The sequence below is a fragment of the Arvicola amphibius genome, chromosome 5 (genome assembly GCF_903992535.2).
Source record: "Arvicola amphibius chromosome 5, mArvAmp1.2, whole genome shotgun sequence".
Taxonomy (NCBI): Eukaryota; Metazoa; Chordata; class Mammalia; order Rodentia; family Cricetidae; genus Arvicola; species Arvicola amphibius.
The window spans coordinates 34,321,119-34,344,193 of record NC_052051.1 but is presented as its reverse complement, the minus strand read 5'-3'; the positions used below and the strand labels follow the sequence as shown (position 1 = coordinate 34,344,193).

Sequence of the window (23,075 nt, the reverse complement as noted above, 5' to 3'; positions counted from 1 at the left end):
CCCTTCAGGGAGGGGTGAGTGTGCAGCGAATGGAGCGAACACTGATAAACAGCAGGACAAACAAGGACCTCGGAACATGAGCCTTGACTAAGTAGAGTTTGATCTCATTAGAAAGTTCTGGAAAAGCAGATACTTCCTAAATACCACTTAGGATGGGGAATGAAGCAGTAGCTGTAAGTAGGATGCTTTGGCAAGAGGCTTCAACAGTTTAGTTTCTGTTCTTTATTTGAAGGCCCAGAGGCCAAGGTAAGGGAAATAAATTTCTTTTGAGGACTAGCATATGAATGGGAAAATTCCAACAAGGTTCCAAAAAGGAAAACAAAGCAAAACAAAAACAAGAGAGTAACTCAAAATGCCCTAACCTGGACTTTCCATGTTGACCAGGCTTGACTTCTCTCAGTCATGTGTTACCTTTGTCTCCTTCATTTGTTATTCACGCTAGGAACTGCAAAAGTCGCATGACTGTCCCCACCTTTACTCTGTAATTGTCTTTGGTGAGGTTTTATAATCAATCTTTCCTCCCCCACCACCACATTCTCCTTTTCTTCCTCCCTCATCGTCCTTTCTCCCCCCTCCTCCTTCTCACCCACTTCTTGCACTTCCTCTCCGCTCTCTCTCCCAATCCCCATCTTCCCTTCCTCTCAACAGGTTCCCTATGTAGTAGCCCTGGATGACTTCACTATGCTATTTAAGTTGTTTACCAACTAGTAACAATCCTCCTGCCTCTGACTCTAGAGTGCCAGGATCATGGGAACATACCACGACCGATAGATCTAGAACCCTCTTTAATGGAATGACCATTTCTACTACTATCCAGTGTGTATTTGATCACATGAATTCCGATAATTCCTTAGAGTCATTAGTATCCTTAACTAGGCATGGTTTATCCAGAGAATGTTCCATCTTCTACTTTCCTGCTGTCTGTCTGTTTGGCACAGTACGCTTTGCTATTGATACCAGTCCATGTCTCGCTGGGAGTCTCTTAGCCATCTTCAACTCAACACATCCAGAACAACTTCCAAAAAATCTGCCCACTTAATCCTCAGTTCTCCTCTTCCCAAATCCCAGACTCAGCAATTTGGTACCATTGTGTGCTAATCTGACTGAGGGTGTAGAATAACGAAAAGGAGCACTTTTATCAATAAATCAAAATGGATATATTAATGACAACTGAGAGCTCATATTAATCCACAACAGAGTTAAAACATACTTTTTGTTTTTATTCACCTTAAAATTTTAAAAAACTTAGCCTCTCAGCTGCTCTGCTGAGAATATATTTAACTATTAGATAGATTCAATGGTTCTTAATATTTAATTTAATGTTAGAAGTTAAGCCTTTATAAGGATAGTCCCTCATCTGTCAATGTTGGCCTAGAGTTTCTGTTTACCGAGTCTTATTGGAAGCCATGAGGATTCCAGCATCCACCACGCTTCACGGAAATCCTAGAGAGTGTTATTTATTCTAATAATGTTTTCTCCCTTTGTATATGCAAATAGTTCCCAGAACCCATTGATAATGGAATGCAAAGAATACACAAGAAGGCGCAAGAAGCCAGTGAACTGTAACCACATGCAGTGTGAGCCACCAAAGGGTTGTAGAACTGGTGGCCTTGATAGACTCACCCTTATATATAGATGGCTCTAAAATAGTGACAAGGGTTTTGGATAACATGCTTCAAGTTATTTCCTTGGGTGGAAGAGAATGGCTCAGTTGCACCCTAGAGAACTGTTTGCTTCTACCACACCTCTTTTTCCCCATGATGCAACTATAGTCCTCTTTGAAGTTGGTCTCCATCCATGCATACACCTCTGAGCCCACCTAAAGATTGTAGACATGGCTCATGACAAGATCCATCCAGCTGCATAGTAGCTAGGTGATTTCAAGCACAGGTATGGTTATGCTTAGCTCTTGTCTAGGCATACACTGCACCACATTAGCATTAAGGAGTCATTACAAGATAATTTTATTTGTAATAGATATCCCCAAATATGAGCATCCTCTTTCTTTAAGCAAGCGGGCCTAGAGCTGCAAGATGTCTGAACATCTCATGAAAGGATGGCCAGAACCCCGATTTCTGGATTTCTCTTCCATAGATTCTTACTTGATATGTCTTGAATAAGTATGGAAAGTTTGCATTTTTAAAAGTTTCCAGGTGTTGATGGGACACAGATTTAAAACTTGCTTCCGAATAAAGTTCTCTGTGTGTCTATTGTGCACACACATACTCTACTTTCCCAAATATTGTATTAATAATGTAGACCTAATGGAAAGGATGGAGATAAATCTAAATTGCAAGTTATTTGAAATAGTGGGGCATAAGTTATTAAAGTATGTACTGTTTATGACTGGGGAACAAAGTGCTTCTCATAAAGCAGGTCTAATGACTGGACAAAAAACATTTCTATTAATTCTGTCACCCGTAGAGAAGGTGAAATAGATACCCAGTGCATAGCTAAAGCAGGTATCCTCTTCTTCACAAAGAGGCTCCTAAATCCGGTATAGCTAGTTACCCCAAACTGGTTCTTCAAGAGACACTAGTTGGTTTTCACATATATATTTTTATTAAAATAAGAACTTCAGTTATAACTGGACATTCTGTATAGAACTCAACAGGGGAATCTGGTAGAGAGTTATGGGCTCCATAAAACCCACATCCTTCATGAAATCAACATCAAAGAGGCCCTTTGAGAGGAGATAGAGTTTTAGCCTTCGTGTGCACTACACCTAGGAAAAGAAGGGGATTTTTCTGGGATTGGCATTTCTGCATACACAGAACAACACCAACTGATGGATCGCTCTCTGTTCTGAATTGGCATTTGTGTCTCTTTGGCTAGAGACCTTTTATTGCATTTTTGTCCTCTAACAAAGACGTATGAAGCTTGATAAACTGCATAACCGCACAGGAGCTCTGTGCCCATGCTCCATCAGTCCCCGAACTATGTCCAAATTTTCAGTGCCATGACTCCCAACTCCAGAGGGTATCATCTGGTTTTTATATAATGTCATTCTGGTTCCTGGTATTGTTAGGAAAAGAAGCCCCAACAGAAATAGTTTATAAATATGGCTCAAGCAAGCACATTGTATGGACTGTGGAAGCAAGGTGAATTGAACTAGCACGCAACTGCCTCGTGTCCTTTCCAGACTACAAGTACTTCCCTTTTAATTCAAATATCAAAATATCAAGGCACGCATCTTATGATATCATGACGAGTTTCTCTGATAAAGACAAAATTTGCTCTTCCATACCCGGCATATCACTCTTCTGCCTAAAGTTGTTCGGTTGTTCTAGTTTTTGTCAGAAACTTCAAACGCTGGCATATTGGTGCAAATTTTCTTTCTTTCAAAAATCCTTTCTTAGTGTTTCTCTAGAGAAGCAGAGGAACACACCTGTGTATGACATATGGAAAATGGTTATTATAAGGCATGTCTCATAAAAGTATGGAGACTTACAAGTTTCCAGCTCTTCAGACAGGAAGGTAACCCTAAAGGATAGGTAGCACAGTTCTCCGAGGCCAGTGACCTGAGATCCAGAAGGCCAGTGGTGGGTTTCTAGTCTAGCAGTTCTCAACCTATGGGTCGCGAGCCCTTTGGAGGTCGCATATCAGATATCCTGCATATAAGATATTTACGGTGTGATTCATAACAGTAGCAAAATTAGAGTTATGAAATAGCAATGAAATAATTTTATGGTTGGGGGTCAGCACAAGGTGAAAACTGTATTAAAGTGTTGTAGCATTAGGAAGTTTGAAAACCACTGCCCTAGTCTGAGTAAACTTGTAGGCTTAAAACAAAGTAAGAAGCAATATTTCAGTTTGAATTCAAAAGTAGAGAGGAAACAGTGTCCAAGCACGAGAACCATTAAGCCAGCACTGTGGGTAATGGGCTGTAAAGCATGGCCCTCGTCCAGACGAAGTTCAGCCTTTCTGTCTTCTGAGGACGTTCCTATGGTTTCCCGATGCTCACCCACATAAAGGAGGGCCATCTACTTTTCTCAGTCTTCCTGTTTAAGCGGCAGTGTCCAGAAATACCCTCAAAGACACACACAGAAAGATGCCGTGGAACCTTGTGGCCCAGTCACATGGCCTGTGAAATGAAGCATTACTCCTGGTAGGGGAGGACCTTTAGCCAGAAAAGACCACTGAAGCTTCCGGTTATAGGGCTCTGCCCTTCAGCCATTCGGAATGAATTGAATTTCACTGAAGGTATTTTGACTGCTCCTGAACATGTATTTCCAGGAGTTTCCCATCTGTTTGAGGGTGCTAAAAATAGAAATAAATAAACAGAACCCAAAGCCTGTCCTGAAGCAAGGGTTCAAGTGTAGAGATCCTTCGTTGAAAGGCAATCTGGGGAAACGCCAGCAGAAGTGAGAGGAAGGGAGAGTGGCAAAGGAGATCAAAGGGTTAAGTTCCAAACTACTCACACTCTAACTAACTCTGTTCAGGTTCAAGCACTTCACTTCAAGTCCAGTGAGGGAAGGAGATTTACGGAAATCGTGTGGAACAAAGAACAAACATGCGGTATTTGTGGGAGGGGCTTGAGAAACAGGGAGCTGTCCGTCACGTGTGGTAGGCTGGCTCCTGGAACAGGTTCATTGTGCAGAATTTCGTTAGCCAGCTCCAGAAACCAGAACCAGAGAAAACTCTTAGGCAAAGGACCCACACGGCAGATGCCAAGTGTCAGTGAGCATAGGGTGTGTGTAGTCAGGAGACTACATTTCCTGGTGACCCGCTCCTGGCTCTCATTACCTCAAGTTAGGTGACCCGTCAGCGCCTCTGGAAAACGCCCATGGACTTCCTCTTTTCTGTCTGTGGTAGAAACTCTGCTCACCTACAGCAGCCCATCATGTCCGGTCTGCCACCTGAAGTCTGCTCAGTGTGACTCCCTTTGTGAGTGCTGTGAAGAAAGGGATTCTTGACCTCAGTCTTCAAGGACGATTATGCTTCTTGTGTGTGGCAGTGTTTACTAAATGCTTACCAAAGTATCAGAAAGAATACCAGTGTCATGAAACCAAATGATCAGGAGCTTTAAAAGTTATTCTGTAGCTGGGCAGGGCGGGGGGCCGGGGGGGGGGGGGGAGGGGGAGCTGCACATGCGCAGCAGAAAGGATCAACTGGGAAACTCCTAAAACACATAGGGCAGAGGATTAGAATTAAAGTGCAGTAAAGTGACAGGACGGGAATGAACACAGAGGCATTAACTTGTGTTTAGTGTCTGGACTGCTGTAAAAAGAAATACCATAAATGGAAAGGCTTAAAAACAGAAATTTATTTCTCAAAAGCTAGAAATCGGGCTGGAGAGATGGCTCAGAGGTTAAGAGCATTGCCTGCTCTTCCAAAGGTCCTAAGTTCAATTCCCAGCAACCACATGGTGGCATACAACCATCTGTAATGGGGTCTGGTGCCCTCTTCTGGCCTGCACGCATACACACAGACAGAATATTGTATACATAATAAACAAACAAACAAACAAATAAATAAAAGCAAGCTAGAAATCCAGTTTCCAGATTTCAGCAGTTCTAGTGCCTTCTAGGGTCCAATTCCTTACGGAGAGTATTATCTTTCCATGTCCTTAATGGAACAACAGAGACTGTGTCTCTCCTTGACCTCTTCCTTAGGACAACTGATCTTATTCATTAGGGCTCCATCTTGGTGATGAAATCATCTTCCAAAGATCATGACTTTGGGGAAAGGTCTCAACATATGAACAGGCGGCAAATATTCAGAACAAGGTATTAGGTATGAGGAACATTCAAGGAGAAATGTATTGTGCTCTGAGTTCAAAGGAGTAAGCACAATCGGGTATGATGGTATGCATCTGAGGCAGGAGGATTGGGACAATTTTTACATGGTATTATTGCAGCCCGGGATACATAGAAAGACCATTTCTCAACACACACATGCACGAGCAAGCACACACGCACACACACACACAATGTGGGAGGGAGTCACTCAGAAAGCATGTCATCAGGGTGCAGATCACACATCCTTACCCACTTAGAAAGCAGTTTTATGGAAAATGAAGGGAACAGGACAGAAACGGGACCACCAGTAAGGTCCGTGGAAAGTCTGCTAGCAGCAGAGAGGCTCTGCTCTTAGCCCAGTGCAGGAAGCAAATGTCAGTGCGTCCACTGTCCCAACACCGGAGCTCAGCGCACATACTTTCCCAGAGTGTGAAGCACATGATATTTAAAGTTCATGGGAAACAGTTTTGAAGAATTGAGATGACCAATGTGGTCATACGTACGTTGTATAAATAAAACAAATTATGCTGCGTACATGTTGTTATAGAGGGGAATGTAACCCTCAGTGTTAGGTTCTGCTGTGTGGGCGCACTTTCCTCAAACACAGAGTGACCCAGTGTGATGATACAGGATAAATGGCTGCTGTTGTACTAGGCTTTCTGCTTTCCTTTCGTTATTTGATGAATCAAAGTAGAGTATTGTGGCGCTTCTTGCATTGCTCATTATCTTTCCTTTTCCAGCAGATGATAACAATGAGGGAGCAGCTGATGTTGACATGAAAGAAGATGCAGGTAATAAGACCGTAATTTTATTGCATGGAGTAAAGCAGGGAACCAATTTTATTTAGGCAGATCCTGTAATTTTTAAGGAAAGACTGAATAAGATGGAAAAAAAAATAGAAATGTGTGTTCAACATCATAAAATAGGGGAGTGGCTATAGTAACGCTTTAGGCAAACATAGTTTCCATGTTTAAGGGTTAAATTGAACTTTGAGCTTGACAAAGTAAAAGGAAAAAGTGAAAGAAAGGTACATTACTGTTGTCGCGCAACCAGCAGAGATGTAAAGAAACCATCATCACCACGTCTTGGTACTCAAGACAACAGTTTGCTTTGCTAGCAAACTGGGTCTGAGAATTCCAGAGGAGAAGACATTTACTAACCCACTTCTATACCATCCGGGCCTCCATTAGGAGCTGAGGTATTCCAAAAGTTTTTTAATTACCTGTCTGGATGATCATTGACTCAGCTATAAGCTGAAGTCTTATTAGGGGCAATTTCTGAACATAAACACTCTAAGATCTAGAAGTCCTTCTAACATGGTGACCAGATGATTTCATCTTGAAAGCATCAATGAACCAGGGAGATGTTTTACCTTCTTAAGGTCAAGGTGTAGAAATCCCATAGTATTACTTCCTCCTTCAAGATGGTACTTTATAGCTTGTAAGGCCTAAACTGCTGCTGTGGCCTTATTTGATGAATATCATACAGCATATACCATTCTTATTATTAAGATGTATGACAACCATTCAAGAGAGACCAGAATCACAAGGAAACCTGGTGGTTAAAAGTGTAAGCTCTGGCCTAAGGGAGTCGCTCACTATGCCCATAAATAGTGATTCATGGATCAATAGACCCAAACACAGTTCTAGCTTTAAACCATTTGTTGACTTTGAGTATCTTTCTACAATAGTCTTTGTTCACTTCTGGGGCGACAATACTCACCATATTGTTTCAGTTAGAAGATTAAATGAGACAATGTACCTTAACTGCTGCCCCACTGCTTTGCTCTCGGTAAAGCTTCATTATTCACTATGCTATTACTTTCTGTTGTCTTTTTCTCAACCATGAACATTATATGATTAAGAGGTCCATATTCCTCATTTCAACAACCACTATGCTTTTGGTATGAAATGGACCCAGCTTTCAAATTTTAAAATAGATATCTAAAAGATTTTAGTCTTGGGTATCCTACAATTTGAGTCCAGAGCATCCTATAAGTTACTGACAACCTTGGTCTCAGCATCTCCAATGACCAGAACTTCTAATTCTGTTGTGAGGGTTCATTAAAGTTCTCTGCATTAGTTTAATTCTGTCCCTCTAGTGGCGATCCATTCACTACCTAGAGAAATAGCATCTGTTCCTTTTCTTCTTAAAAGTCCATTGGACCAATAACCACAGAGTTTCTCTACTCTTCTCCAGTCTAGACATGCCTGATTTATAAGGTTCCCTCCTCTATAGAGGCAATGAACTCAGCTAAAATGAGAGATGTGAAAGTTAGAACGGAGGTAGCAGAGGAGGGACTGCAGCAGCTGCTGAAGCCATGCCTCTGTTCCCTCAGCACTCATGCTTGGCTTTAAATGGAAACTTTCTAATGATAGCTTTTATGGTCCTCAGCTGAGGTGGCTTTCTCTATTCATGCAGGAAAACTCAATGTACTAGTGAGTTTGTTTCTCTGGAGTAGCTCTCCAACCAATGATGAATAAAGTATCCTTCCAACCAATGATGGATAAAGTATCCTTCCAACCAATGATGGATAAAGTACCCTTCAAACCAATGATGAATAAGGGTTAGCTTCCCAGGATTCCTGTGGAGGTGGTATAGCTCAGTAGTGTCATTGTACAAGGACATTGATTCAAATCTCAGCAAAACAGACACACACACACACACACACACACACACACACCTGAGACACATTCTAGGGTATGTTGCAGTATAACCAATAGAAATATATGAGCTTCAGATGTGATTTTATATTTTCTGGTACTCATATTAAAAAATAAATAAATGAAACTAACTTTAGCAACATTTTATATAACACAATTATCCAAAAAATCAGTGCAACCTATAATCAATATAGAAATTGATTAGATATCATGTCTAAGTTTTAATTCTAAACCTATGACATCCATGCATATCTCACGTCCACATCTCAGTTCAGATTAACTAAGCACATTTTCTCACTGAAAATGTTTATATAGCTGGAATATTAAACATCATGATTCTATATTCTTAACAAGAAGTTTCCAATAGAGCTGAGCCTATGATGCCCATGATGAGGCTTGTTCATGAATATATGCAGAAGTATCTATCTCCTTCTCCTGTCTTATTTCATAAGTCCTTTTCTGATACTTCCTGAGATTAATTCTCAAATTAGCTACTTATACTCAAAACATTGTCCCAGTATCTATGCCTGGGAGAATGCAACCTAAGAGAAGAACTCTACTTGAATTTTGTGAAACAGAAAGCCCAAGATAAAATTTCTATAAAACCTTCAATTCTTATGTCCATGTAAAATGTCTTATTTTAAAAAATCTGTCTTAGATTAACTTGCATGAGTCCAGTCCTATTCTTAGTTATTCTCATGCCTTGCCTTGCTCTGACAAGTGTCCTTGGAGGATTCTTCAGCCACGGGGATTCTGCCCTTTCAGCCAGCTTTATGTTCCATGGATCACTGGCCTCAGTGCCACAGCTACACATTCCTAGGCAAAGGGACCATTGATTCATTTTAAAGAAATCGTTGAAAGAAAGGACTACTCCACAAGCTAGAGTCAGCGTTTGCAGTCTGGAGTATTCTCATTATTTCCGATTCCAGTCCCATCAGATATCCAGGGAGTTCTGCCTTCAACATCTGGTCGAGTCACACTCAGTGATCCACGATGCCAAGACAGAATAGGTGTGGGGAGCTCGTTTGCATCTCCTAATGTTTGAGTGCTGAAACCATAGGAGACTTGTGTGCCGGATGGCCCATAGCATTCCAGCTGGCCCTGCCAGACATTGGTGTGCTGGCTGGTGTCGTTATAATCTCATGATGGAGCTTGTTGGTCTGCAAGATGAGTTCAGCTCTCTCCTAAGACCATTCATTTTTGTCTTCCCTCTGCCATGCATTGCTTCCTTTCACAGAAGTAGGAAACCTACAGCGATGGTTAAGCATACAATTGACCTAGTGAAGGGCTACTCGAGAGTCTCAACCTGATAACAGATGCTATTGAGTGGCAGTGAATAACAACTCCAATATCTAAAAGCAATGCCATGCTTCTCAGTTGGCTCTGTGGGTGATTTGAGTTGCAATGGGAACCTTCTGATGATTTCATAGGTATGATAATATCAGCCACACACTTTTCAAAGCTCCCCGTGAGAGAGCTGGAGCGAGATGGTGTGAGCTGGCTCAAGTCAGGCTTGGCATACCTCTGAGCACACCAGACTTCAACTGGCCTTCTCTTGTGCAGATCACTAGATGCGCATGAGTTTATTTCATACAACAACTGACAAAGAAAGACTTTGATTATGCAGGCTTCAATTAATTCTTATGTAAATGTAGAGTCCAAATGTGAATCCAAGTTTGTCTTACACCAGAATTGATGCAATTTAACTTTTTGCTGTGGTCTCCAGACCCCTAGAGCAAATGGAGCCAGAAGCATCTCAAATGGAGTTGATAGGTCTTCAAGGTGACACTCTCCCCCTGTAGAACTTTAATCATCCTTACTCAGGCATACCAAATGTTTCCCATGTCCTTTCATCTCAAAGGCCACACACTCTTGACTTGGACCAATCTGAGGCAGCAGGGCTCCACCTATATCAACCTCACAGTGCTGCTCACCTAGGGCAGAGGAGGAAAGAGGTTTCAGTCTTATAGCCAAACTCCAGATTCCAGACTTTGTCAGAAACAGGCAACCTAAAATAGTACACATCAAGAAGGCTCAGGACATTGTTTGCAAAAAGGAACAAAATCAGCTTCTCCTTCAGCACCCTTATACCAAGAGGGAGCAACTTCTCTGCTGAGCCTCAGGTAGGAACCTTTGCACAGAGGTCATGTTTATTGGTGACTTTTATTTGAACACCCCATGGGAATCAGGAAACAATCAAAGGCTCATGAATTTCACACATGCCCTTCTATGCAGCAAGCTTCCATGTCCATTGAACATAATGTCTTTAAATGTAGGCAAATAGATGTCTTTGAAAACTTCACCTAGACCGTAAGAATTTCTGGTGAGGTGGGAGATCACAAAGTTGGCATGCAGTCAACAAAACCTTCAGGTGTGAGAAACGCTGACTTGAAGTTGCATTTTCATCTTTGGAGGCTCTTGCCTAGCCCCCAGGACAGCACTCTTCAGGGTGCAATGGGACTAGATCTGATGGTGAAATCACAGCGCCTCCTTGTCTGGTTCGTAACTCTTGGGGAACCTGATATTTGTATGCAATAAGCTGTTCCAAAGACCCCATTTCTGGTTTTGCTAAACTACTCTAAAGGGTCAGCATGCATCTCGTACCTGTGACAGAAGTCGGCAAGCTGCTAAGGCAGTCATTGGCAATGTTTTTCACCCTGGCCTTGGTAATAACCTCAGCCATGACTGACTTGTGACCACATAAAACTTAGCCCTTATGCCCCACATCTTTGTAGTCTATGACGCCGAAATTTTTAATAGCACATATATCAAACGTGGAAAATTTTCATTGCTGTTCTGTTTCTTTCTTAATAGATGAAAGAGGAAAGGAGAGAAATGAGTTAACCACAGTCCTATAGTGTGATTTTAGATTTCTGGCACGAGGCAACCACTGCTAAGAGAATGAGTTAGGCATAGAGCTGTTATATCTTGGACTTAAAGGACCAGTGAAGCAAAAATAAAACAGACTCTAAAACCAAATTCTTACTGTACTTCTCAGCACCAATGATACAGGAGGGATGTGAAAAAAGAAACACCCTTTTCTTGTGAAGCGTTCAGTTAGTTGTATGTGTATGTAAATGTACAATAAAGGCACAAACAAGGGAGCAAGATAATCCCAGATACAAGTGATGTGGGTTTGAAAAACTTTCCTTATAGGCCCTTTACATTGTGTAGTCAGGGGAAGCCATCCCTACTTCCTGCCACCGGTGTGTGTGTGGGGGGGGGGGGGGGTCAGTGGGTAAATTTAGTCTGGAAAAATAAAAAGAGTAAAACGAAAACCCCAAAACTAGGCAGAAATGTACTAGAGGGACTGGAGTGGGAGACAGTAGCAAAGTCCTGGGGCAAAAAAAAATCAATCTGTGGTTCAAAAAATTAAAGTAAGTAGGTGGATTGGAGAGATGGCTCAGCAGTTATGAGCCCTGAATCTTCTTCTAGGGTACCCAGGTTCTATTCCCAGCACCCATATGATAGCTCATGGCCATGGCTACCTGTATCACCAGTTCCAGAAGTTCCTACACCCTCATCTGGTTTCTGTGGACAATGTACCCATGTGCTGCAAAAACATACATGCATACAAAACATACACACATAGAAAATAAAAGCGAAGAAGGAATTGAAGAAAAACTTGACAGGCAAATGGGCGGTGAAAGTACAGATATCAACAAAGCCAAATGGCACATTGTGCTCTGCGGTGGAAGTGCGTGAGCACCCAGATCTGATTGATGTTTGAAAGTATCACGGTGTGGAGCAGCGGAAGCATGGTCCTTAGAAGGGAAGATTAGAAGGCTAGCGACAGGAAGTGAAAAACAGCCAGAAGTGTTGCTAATGTGGGTGCCTGGACCATTCATAATAGACAAGTCTAGGGTTTGTTAGAGCAAAGATGGCATGATCAGCTGGCGTGGGAACGCAGGTGAGCGTAAGTTTGAATGGAGATACCTAAGTTTTAGTTTGAACTGGTTGGTAGATTGTATGTAATACCATTCTTCTAGACATGGAGTACCACAGAGAGGTTTGTACACATGAAGGGTAGTTCTGATTGGTTTTAGATTTGAGATTCCTGAGTTGAGGAAAGAGAGACCATTCGAACTGAGAAAGTAGAACATATAAATCCCAGCCTTGCATGAGGTAGTAATGAGGGTGGGTTTGGGACTGGTAACCTGTGATGAAGGCCAGCTGATAATGATTCTAACCTTAGTTTAGGGACCAGTCAGCCCACAAAGAATACCAGGATCCCATAAAGTAGATTTTGTGGGTTCCCCATTGATGGAAACTAGCAAGAAGATAGAGTATTGACAAGCTTATTGGTGCAAGCCAGAGCATTTGGTCTTAGGGTGCAGGAAGAGGTGTTAACTGATCGAGAAGGGAATGGGAAAGCAAACAGAAGACATCCAGACATCCAACCCCAAGCCAAGAATGCGAGGCAACAAAGGCAGAAGACACCAACACTGAGCTCAGCAGAAAGATTAGGTAGAAACTATAACTCAAGGTCGGCAAATGTTCTAACCAGATGGGGTGGATGAAGAGCTATTTCTCCAGACTCCCTCCAATCTTTCCTACCCTGTCAGTAGACTTAAGAAAATGTTGAGAAAATCATTAAACGTAATAGATTAGTTGGTGAAATAGGAGAGGGCTCCTTAGATTCTAGATTACAAAAGAAGCCCATTCAATAGAAGCAGAACCTTTTCCAGTCCCAGGCACCTTATGAGGTGACATTGTATTTCATTTCGCTGACCTTTGAGGACTAAGATGAAAGACATAATGGTGTCTGCTAAGCCCTGAAATTTAGAGCAGAGTCCTTTGGACTCTGTCTGCTCTTATGGAGAATTACCCAATTTTTAAGATAGCATGTGTGTGTGATTTGGCATTTGTATGAATCATTGATGATGTCTACAGAAAAATATTGGAGCTTAAGTTTAAGTCTATGTAATAGAATGGAGAATATGAGTTCCTTGCCAAGATTTAGGTCAGCCACAATAACAGACGGATCTGTAGTTAAGGCTCAGTAAGTGTGTGCGTGGGGTGGGTGAGGTTACTAAGAAGAAGAAAAATATATTTAACACATTCTGGACATTACTGGTAAATATTTAAATAAGAATTCTTAAATTTGTACTTCCAGAAGGGCTTGAGCCTAAAGGCCTTTCCCCACCTCACAAGAAGAGCAAAGCAAAGAAACCAGAAAGTTCAAAGGACTCCAGTGAAGGTAAGTCCTGCTTCCTCCCAAAAATTATACCATGGAGACAAACTTCCATTTCCTTTGTAAAGTATGTGTATAACTTTCGCATTTAGATTTCCTTTTGTTTTGTTTTTGTTCTGTTGCTTCAAGGCAGGGTTTCTCTGTAGCTTTGGAGCTTTTCCTGGAACTAGCTCTTGTCAACCAGGCTGGCCTCGAACTCACAGAGATCCACCTGCCTCTGTGTCCCTCGTGCTGGAATTAAAGGCGTGCACCACCACCGCCTGATGACACCTACATATTCTTAAGGGTTAAAAATAATGCCACGGAACAATCCTATTCTGCTTTCCTTATACATTCAATAACTTTTGTGAATATGAGAAATCAGATTTGTTGTTGCTAAAGGAAAAAGAAACAAATAAGTTTTAAAAAGTCATGTTCGCTACATGGCACAGTTTCATTTCTATAAGGTGAAACTGTGTGAGTTGTATTAAACCAAGAAGTCCTCTGATCACGAGGAACTGAGGGTCAAGGCCTATACATGATGAACAGTTCTATGGCTATTGTCTTATTGGTATCATTTGTTTTTCACATGAACGTGTTTTCAGGGTTCCCAGAAGCAAACCTCAGCAATGATGCTGCAAACATCTCTCTTCTATTTTTTAGCGGTCAGTGTACACGTGCACTTTCCAGTGAATGGGGAAGCCCTGTTGGGCTCAGGCTTCAGAAGGAAAGCTGCTGTCTCTAGTAGCGAGTACAGCCTACAGTCATGCAAATTGTCTTTGAAAGGCGAATGTGGGTGTGGTTTTGGTGTGTAGCTTCCGGATTGCAGAATACATACATCTCCTGCTTGCTTACCTGGAGTTTCACTTTGGGCTTTGTGAGAAAATAGTCTGGTAGCATCGTTGCTGTCATATATAATATATAATATATATTATATTATATATATAACAAAATAAAAAAGAAGAAGGAGGAATGGTTAACTGGTTAGCAGAGGTCTGGCATTCTGTTAGTGATGGCTGTCACTCTTATGACTATCTCAGTTAGGAACGAATGAGGCTAAGCACTGTCCTCACTCACTGAAATGTGTTTAGGTGGTTAGAACAATTTGCAGAACTTGTAGAACCATGGTGAAGGTCAATGGCTTTGCCCGACATCAGATGGCAAGCCTTGCTAGTATCTTAGGAGGAGACTAGTAAGTGCACCCTTCTCGGTGTGACTGCTGCACCTTTTCCTACGGGATCTCTGAAGGTCAAACTTGTGAAGAGTTAGGAGAAAAACCCCAGTTTTTTTTTTCCCTAGAGAGGTTACCCCTTACAAGATGGTTGCCAACCAATGCATAGTTTTTATTGAAGGTGTTTTTCCAGAGCTGGGGTCTATTGTCAATACAAATGAAGACATGCTGTGACTTATTCTTCCAAGCTACTCCTTGTGACTCTTTAAAACGACTTTTACTTCCTCCTTAAATTGCTTTGTTCGGGAAACATCATCCTCTAATCCTGGTATGACTCAGTGGTACAATTTCACCCCCTCCAAACATGTGATCTGAGAATTAGCACTGAGTCATAATGTCTGGGAGGATAATGTGAGAGCTATGTTCGTTATTAGGGACATTCTGACGGCGGCATCACGGTGACATGTAAATACTAGTCACTTCACAAACATCGACAACCTCAAAGGCAAATAAAAATTAGTAAACCCTTGAGAAGGGGTGAAAAAAGAAGTGAATCTGACAGACAGGGCTTGATGGATCAGGATATGACTCTTATTTATCTGTGTGTCTATTTGGATAATAATGTATGTACCTGCACCCATACACGGCACTGTTCACAGTTTTCACTGTCCTCATAATTCAGGGAAGCAGCCATCTGCCTTACAAGCCTGCGAGCTGAATACTATTCCTCGGCCAGGAGCACATTGCAGTGTAGACCGCGGCGCCTTGTTCCTGTTATGTCCCCGTGCTTTAGAGCTTGCAATAGTTTGTAGCTTAGTGTTCCCTCTCCCCTACCTCCCTTCCAAATACTTCTGACATTTTTACTTATAAGTCCCTCCACTTAACACCCTGTGGCATTTTTCTCTTCCTTTAGTTCTCTGCTTGACTTCCTACCCTCTCGGGGATGCGGACTAGCAGATCATGTCCTCAGAAAGGAACAAAGAAAACACAGTCACCAGGTTTTTCTGCTGTGGCTTAATCGTAACAACTGTGTTGAGGAGTCAGACTACTAATTCAGAACTTGCTTTGTACCACGGTTTTTACAGGCACAGACTGCGAAGGTCTCTTTAACATACCCACGTCCACTCCATCTCTTCATGTCGCTCTTCCTTCAGAAATGACACCACATATGTAATCCTCTTCCCCTCTGACTTCTGGAAATTATTTTTAATATTTTTAAAATTGTGCAGGCTGGTGTGTGGGTAAGTCTACATGAGTGAAGCTACCACAGAGGCCAGAGGCCTTGGATTCCTGGATCTGGAGATACAGGCAGTCATGAGCATCTTAACATAAAAGCTGGCACCCAAACTTGGGTTCTCTGGTAAACAGCATGTGCTCTTAAATGCTGAGCCATTGTGCACCCCAGCACTAGTTCTGTGGAAGAGGAAATATTAATCATTCTAGCTTTAACTGAAGCAATACTAGTTTGCTAAATGTTTTTCTAAAATATTGAGCATCAAAAACTTAAACAGCTTCTGAGTATACCTTTCTACTTGATTTTTTTTTTTTTTTTTTTTTTTTTTTTTTTTTTTTTTTTTTGGTTTTTCGAGACAGGGTTTCCCTGTAGTTTCTAGAGCCTGACCTGGAACTAGCTCTTGTAGACCAGGCTGGCCTCGAACTCAGAGATCCGCCTGCCTCTGCCTCCCGAGTGCTGGGATTAAAGGCGTGCGCCACCACCGCCCGGCTCTACTTGATTTTTTGATTTTTTTTAATACAAAGGGTTTTAAAATACTATTTTGCCTGACAGCTCATGACCAGAGTATACTCTGATTCAATCCATTGCAATACCATGCCAATATTAACATTATTGGTATCAGTAATTGAATTTCTAGCATCCGGTAATACACCTAGAAGCCAACACATCATGAAAACAATTGTTTTACATCTATATGTACATATATACACACACTAATGAATGTATACGCACACATATTTGTAAAACCATACACCCACGATTAATGATGGTTGTGTTCTGATATGTTTTTCTGACAAAATAATTGGAAGAATTGACTCCATTATGGAAAGCTGTAATGAAAATGCTTTTCACACTCTTCCTCTGTCCTTGCAAAATTACACATGTAGATTCTCCTTGGCAAACATCTCTCTGACATTATTGTCTGGGAAATGGAGCTAACTTGATTTTGTTTTCACTTCTTTTTTCTGAATAAAATGTTGAACCTGGCGGCTACGCGATGACATTTCAAAGCCAGTTCCCTGAAAGTGGACCTGTCCTCTGATGGTTGAGAACTGATTTCCCACTTAGCTCTTGTTTTCTTTCACTGTCTTTTCCCTCTGAGTGCTTTCACAAGGTACTCTGTGCCTCTGTGTTCCCTGGTTTCGATATGATATTTGCTGACTTTCTTGGGATGGGGGGGTCAGCGTCTTTTGCTTGTTTTAAAACTCCACACTCCTTTCCTCACCAAATAAATACCAAAATAATATCCTATTACTGCTACCTATTATTCCTCAGTACTTTCTGAATTTTAACCATGTTGTGCCCCCCATAAATACACACACACATATACATTCATACACATGCATGCACACACACACACACATACACACACACACACTGCCTTTTTTCTTGTCTCTTTTTCAGAAGCCTTCTGGTTATTTTTTCAAGTCTGTTATTAAGTTTTCTAATTTTCTTTCCAATCCTACTCAATGCGATGTTTAGTTCACTTAATTTCTCACTACAGTAGCCTCCTGCTATTTTTCTTTTAAAAAGTTTTATTTGCAAATACATTTAGTCATTCTTTAGTTCAACAGTCACTTAACTTACAACTTCTTGTTACCTGTGTCTGGTTTCACTGCGCATGTCTGCTTTTATGTCTGTTTTCATTGTATATGTCTGCTTCTGCGACTTTCACTTCTGTAAAGTTGAGCTTATGTTAATTTTTGCTTTCAGGTTCTTCTTGGCATTTTCTTGGACTTTCATTTGTAGGGACTTTTTGTAGTTGGTTTATGAGCTCCTTAATTTACATCTGGCTCTTTGAAATTTCTGAAGATACCAGTTTAGGAAGACCTTAAATACCTATCAGACTTACCATATTATTTGCTAATGTTTATACACAAGCAATTGCATTGACTCCATAAAATGTTAAAACTGGCAGGGGAAAATTTTCTACTCTACTCATGACCAGGCATGGCCTCTCTATGCCTTACATCACCAAGACCCAAGTGGCTGTCAGAGTAGACTTTAATCTGCATGCAGCATCACTGGGGGATATTTTTGACGCATACACACTAGAACATCATCCCAAGTCAGAGGGTTCAGAGAGTTGAGCTGGAGCGAGTATTCATGTTGTTTGCAACCCTCCAGGTCATTCAGATGTGCACTAGCGCCTCTAGCAGCTCCATTCTCCAGTGTAGACCATCGGGTTAGAAGATGCCTCCACGAACTTACATATAACTAAATTCAAATTCCTTCTGTGATGATGTCTAAGAGGATCCTTTGCTACAATGTCAGTGCGGTTATGTAGTCAGGAGTCACATAAAAACACTGACAGAAAAATGAATGCTACATAAAACAACACAGACATACTAATATAAATATAAATATAAATGCATGCTTATCTATAAATATACAAACACATATTTTATTTTTTGGTACACACAGAGAAATAGGGGTGTGTGTGTGTGTGTGTGTGTGTGTGTGTGTGTGTGTAATTTATCCAAGAAATTATCTTGGCAGAGGGGAAGGTTTTTTAAAAAACATAAAAAATTATATGTAATATTGGAGCCTATATGTATTATATACACAAATTTAAAATAAAAGCAGATTTTCATCTGTAAAAATTACTAGACCGATGTCACTTTTCTGTCATATTTTTGCCAAATGCCCTATTCTTATGATGCCTGCTCAGCAGTTGCCTCTACAGGGAAATCCATCCGCAAGTATGCATGGAATGCTTGCTCTTCAGGAACCCTCACTCTTGTGACCCTAACTCAAACAGCACTATACTGCACATTAAAATGTGAATGATCTCTTTAGTCAAATGAAATTCTTTGTGGAAACATTTTTGGAAATAAGAAAGTATGATATTAGTTTGAATATTCTGTAAGCATTAGAGTTATTAACTTTTACTGAGCTAATTTTTTTTCCTGATTCCATGAACATGTACCTCATGTTTCCTGAGAGGCAGGATTTTCTCTCCACTCCATCATCTCCTCTGTGTATTAGAGTATTGTGTGACATGCTGTTTGCTGAGTGGCTGGGGGGAAGGGGCATTCTATCGCTCAGAGTGCCATGCAGCAGTTCATGCATTATATTCATAAGCATGATCTTTAATTTAATTTCTTTGACAAGTGCAGTGAAGGGTAAAATCAGGCAGTCATAATTCTGACTTGGCCATCACTCAAAGGAGCTCAGTGATTGACCAGCTTTGAAGGAGCAGAAATGAGGACGACAGCTTCCTCAAGAAGAAAAGCCTGGTGTCGCCCTGTAGACTTGAAGATATGAAGCGTTTAAACAAACTAAATTTCAGTGGCAAAAATGACAATTTAGTAAATGCTGACACCACCATCTTGCTTTCAATTTGCTCTCCATTACCCATGATCTGGGAGCACTTGGAGCTTTCCTATGTCGGCAGAAACAGCCGGCAATCCATTTGGTTTGTGGCTGTGTCCTCCACAGTTCCCCATTCCGTGCAGCTGTGAGCATGATGCAGGATTAGCATTCAGATTCCAAATCAAATTTAGAAAACGTCGGCATTGTGATAATCTCTATGGTGTGAAAGCCAAGCTTGCCAGGGGAGGGGAGCCACGAGTCTTGTTTGAACAGGAGGCTTTCCAGTTTTGTCTATTGTCAGTGTTGTTTGTTAACTCCATACCCCCTCATGTTTGGAAGTATCCCACATAGGGTGATAAGATATCTGTATTGTCCCTGCTAAACATAAACAGCTGAGTAAAATATGGGCAGACCTCCTGCCTTTTCAAATTCTGGTTCCCTTTGGGGGAAGTTTTTCTAACCTAGGGCTTGTGTTCCATGCACTATAGTGGAAGGAATAACCCGGCTTGTTGTGATCACAGGCAGACTTGAACAAGATGCTATATAGAAATTACCCAGCATCGTGAGTTGAAGCATATTGAGTATCAAACAAGGAAAGTTCCCTCCCACAAAAAGTCACTTATTTTATTTATTAATCCTTGAGGCTCATTTTAATATGATCAAAATATGTTGTAACTAATGTTTAGAACGGATGGTCTCATCTCCTATGTCAATGACTTTCTCTCATATTTCCCTTGAGTTCATTCGCTCAGCACTCCCCTCCCCCATGCCACTGCATTAGTTCAAAATAAACCTTATCCCAGCCCGTTCTCTCCTTCAGATCTCCCCTGCAAATCATGTTTCCTAAGAAAGCTCTTTAGCTGAACGTTTTCACAAGTTCACAGAACAGTACTTTTTTCTTACTACCTCTAAAACTTCAGTGAGGGCACAGACTCAGCTAGGGAAGGAAGGACAAGCAGTCTAGGGTTATGGCTATTCAATCAAACTTTGCTGTTGAGACAGTCACCGTTAACCCTTCAGCTCTCCAGTTTCTGTAAGATGGGGGAAACAGGTTCTCTCCTCTGCCTCGGTCCTGTACTCTACGTGTTTCTCAAGGGTGGATGATGATGATAGAACACTATAGTGGTATCCTCCAAAGCCCTCTCAAGATATTTGTGAAGCCAAGTGACTTCCACAGAGAGGGATGTGCTTCCTGAAGTCTCAATGTACCTGTAATACGGAAGGGGTGGGATCCTCTGCAGCTGGGGGAAGAGACGCTATCAAGGTACCCACAACATCCTTCCTCCAAAATGTCAGTGGAGGGCTCCACCATCCAGATGGAGTTTCTCTAAGCATTCAATGCACACCCTTTTATTGAGAACTGTGGTAGTTTCCCCTTCTCTGTGATTATACTTTCTCAGATTTTAGTTTCTTATGCTTAATTGTGGTCTGAAAGTATTAAATGAAAAAAAAAATCCAGTAACAAGTAACCCCAGAACCTTTAAATGTCTTTTACTATAGTGTGTTATAATCCTATTTTGTAAGGATTTTGTAGGAATTCTTAACCTCTTTTTGTGTCTACCTTATAAATTATTAACACCAGCAACAAAAATAGCTGAGTGTTGAGATTATTTTAAATGACCTGGCTACTATGGATTCTCATGCATTCTTCCCCCCATGAAAGATGTTTCCCTGTTATCACATTGTTGGTTTCAATCAGTACCTTCCCTAGTAAGTGATGATCATGAAGTTGCTGTCACTCATGACTGGCAACCTCAGGAAGAAAGGATGAAATAGTCAAAGGAAGAAAAGAAGAGGGATGGACTGTGACCTTCCTGGCTTTAAGAGTGACCAAACTAGGACAACAGGGGAATGAAATAATGATAGATGTACACAAGAAAAGCTGGTATCCCAGGTCTCTGAAGGGAGGCAGTCTGAGGCTGCAGTCATCCCAGAAAAGGGAGCTGTATTGGGACTCTCTACACATACCATTGCCTTTCCTATTTGGATGAGAAGAAGGTCTCGCCATTTTTATGGAACTGAAGCACTGGGTTCTTTGACACAGCTACTTTCATGTCCACCATACGCCTCGTCTCCTCCCCAGGAGAGAGGGAAGCTGGCACAGACAGTGGAAACAAACCTGACCTTGCTGGGAAACAAGGTTCCAAATCTTACTTTTTTCACTACAGAATGCCGTATAATCCTCCATTTAGTCTTGTCTGATGTATCTCTTAGATATAAAACTCTGAAAATCTACATCAACATCAGATATATAAAAAAATGATTCTTTCTGAGCTCTTAACTGCATTCCCTGTGAATATTTATAATCTTAATTCAAAATCTCCGCATCACGCTTTTCATGGCTACACGGGCTTCTGAGAACACATAGGGCCACACTCTCTGGGCACAGGAGAGAAAGAGTCTCTTTAATTATATTTTTAGATTTATTTTATTTTACATGTATGAGTGTTTTGTCTGGAAAGATTTCTGTGAATTACCTGCATGACTGGTGCTTGTAGGAGGCAGAGGAATGGGTCATATCCTCTGGGACTAGAGCTCTAGAGAGTTGTGGGTCACCATATGGTACTGTCAACCAAACCCAGTCAGTGTTTGAAGAATTCATCTAAGTGGATACAAAGTTAGCAAATAAAGGAACAAAGGAAAATACTTATGGAACAGATTCCCTCAGAGCATTTTTTATAATCATCTTAAAGGTATCTTTTTTTACAAGTTGTATAGATGCCTCTGAGTTATTTTGTACTATATCTGTTTAAATCCTCAGTTCACCTACTTTAATATAGAACTGAGGATGAAGTTCGCATCCATTAGCCTTTGTTTCATTGAAAACTTGTTTCTTAGCTATGGGGATGAAGCATTAGAGTAATCACACACACACACACACACATGCACGCACCATGACAATAGAACCTTGAGGATCTATAAGACTAGGTCCTAACTTTCAACAGATAGAAGTTTTGTATGTTTTTCTTTAAAGAGGACTGTTTAAAAAAAAAAAAGAAAAGAAACAGTACTGGAATTTCACATTGCGGTTGTACTTCATAATCTCAGCTTCTATTGCAGTAGAGTTGTTCTTTCCTACTGTACCAGAGAGAGCCTTAAAATTGTCCACCCACATCAGAATTACCTGGACACACACCACAGTCTCCTGAGGGCTAGCTCAAGCGTGGCTGTCCTTCCTCTTACTTGTCGCGCGGGAGAGGCAGTCTAGGGAATAAGCTCACCCCCAGGGATCACTCTGCCTGAGGGAGTGATACACAAAACCCAGGGTCGGCTCTTCTCCTTGGGCACAGATGCTAGCAAATCCGCTGGGATCATTTGTCATTTTTCCATTCTGAGAATTCTCCACTCAGCACTTACAGCCTTTGCCCCGGCAGGAAGAAAGAAGACACATGGTCTGTGAGAAAATGGGGAGAGGCACGGAGGTGGTGATAATGCGTGGTAAAGTCAGAGTGGTCCTGTTGGGCTCTTCCAGGGAGACTCGCTCCTCCTTTCTAAGGCTGCCACAGCGGCCACTGTTGTTGGTACAGTCTTTGCAGCTAGGCCCTCCCTTCAGCAAATCAGGAAGCAGATGTAGCTTGACGCTGAGCATCATTCGTTCTAGGAGTTCCTGACAATCTGGAAGTATAATTGCAAAACATGAAACAGGAAACAGAAACAAACTTTCCTCCTAAATAATCAGAGGGTCAGTTGCCAAGCCTCTGGATCCCTCATCTCGAAATATTTCACTGAGGATCTTATAGGAGCATGAGCATTCCTCTTACAAAAGATCAAAGGCCTG

At 41.4% G+C, this 23,075-nt stretch overlaps 1 protein-coding gene across 1 annotated transcript in view; it reads left to right on the top strand.

The window, feature by feature from the left end:
- The window catches only part of Macrod2 (mono-ADP ribosylhydrolase 2), a 1,850,149-nt gene that overhangs the window by 1,685,470 nt on the left and 141,604 nt on the right, over positions 1–23,075 (top strand). Inside the window, exons 10-11 of the mRNA XM_038330425.1 lie at positions 6,485–6,532; positions 13,521–13,604. Of these exons, the coding sequence (XP_038186353.1) occupies positions 6,485–6,532; positions 13,521–13,604 (132 nt within the window). The remainder of the gene's footprint in view (positions 1–6,484; positions 6,533–13,520; positions 13,605–23,075) is intronic.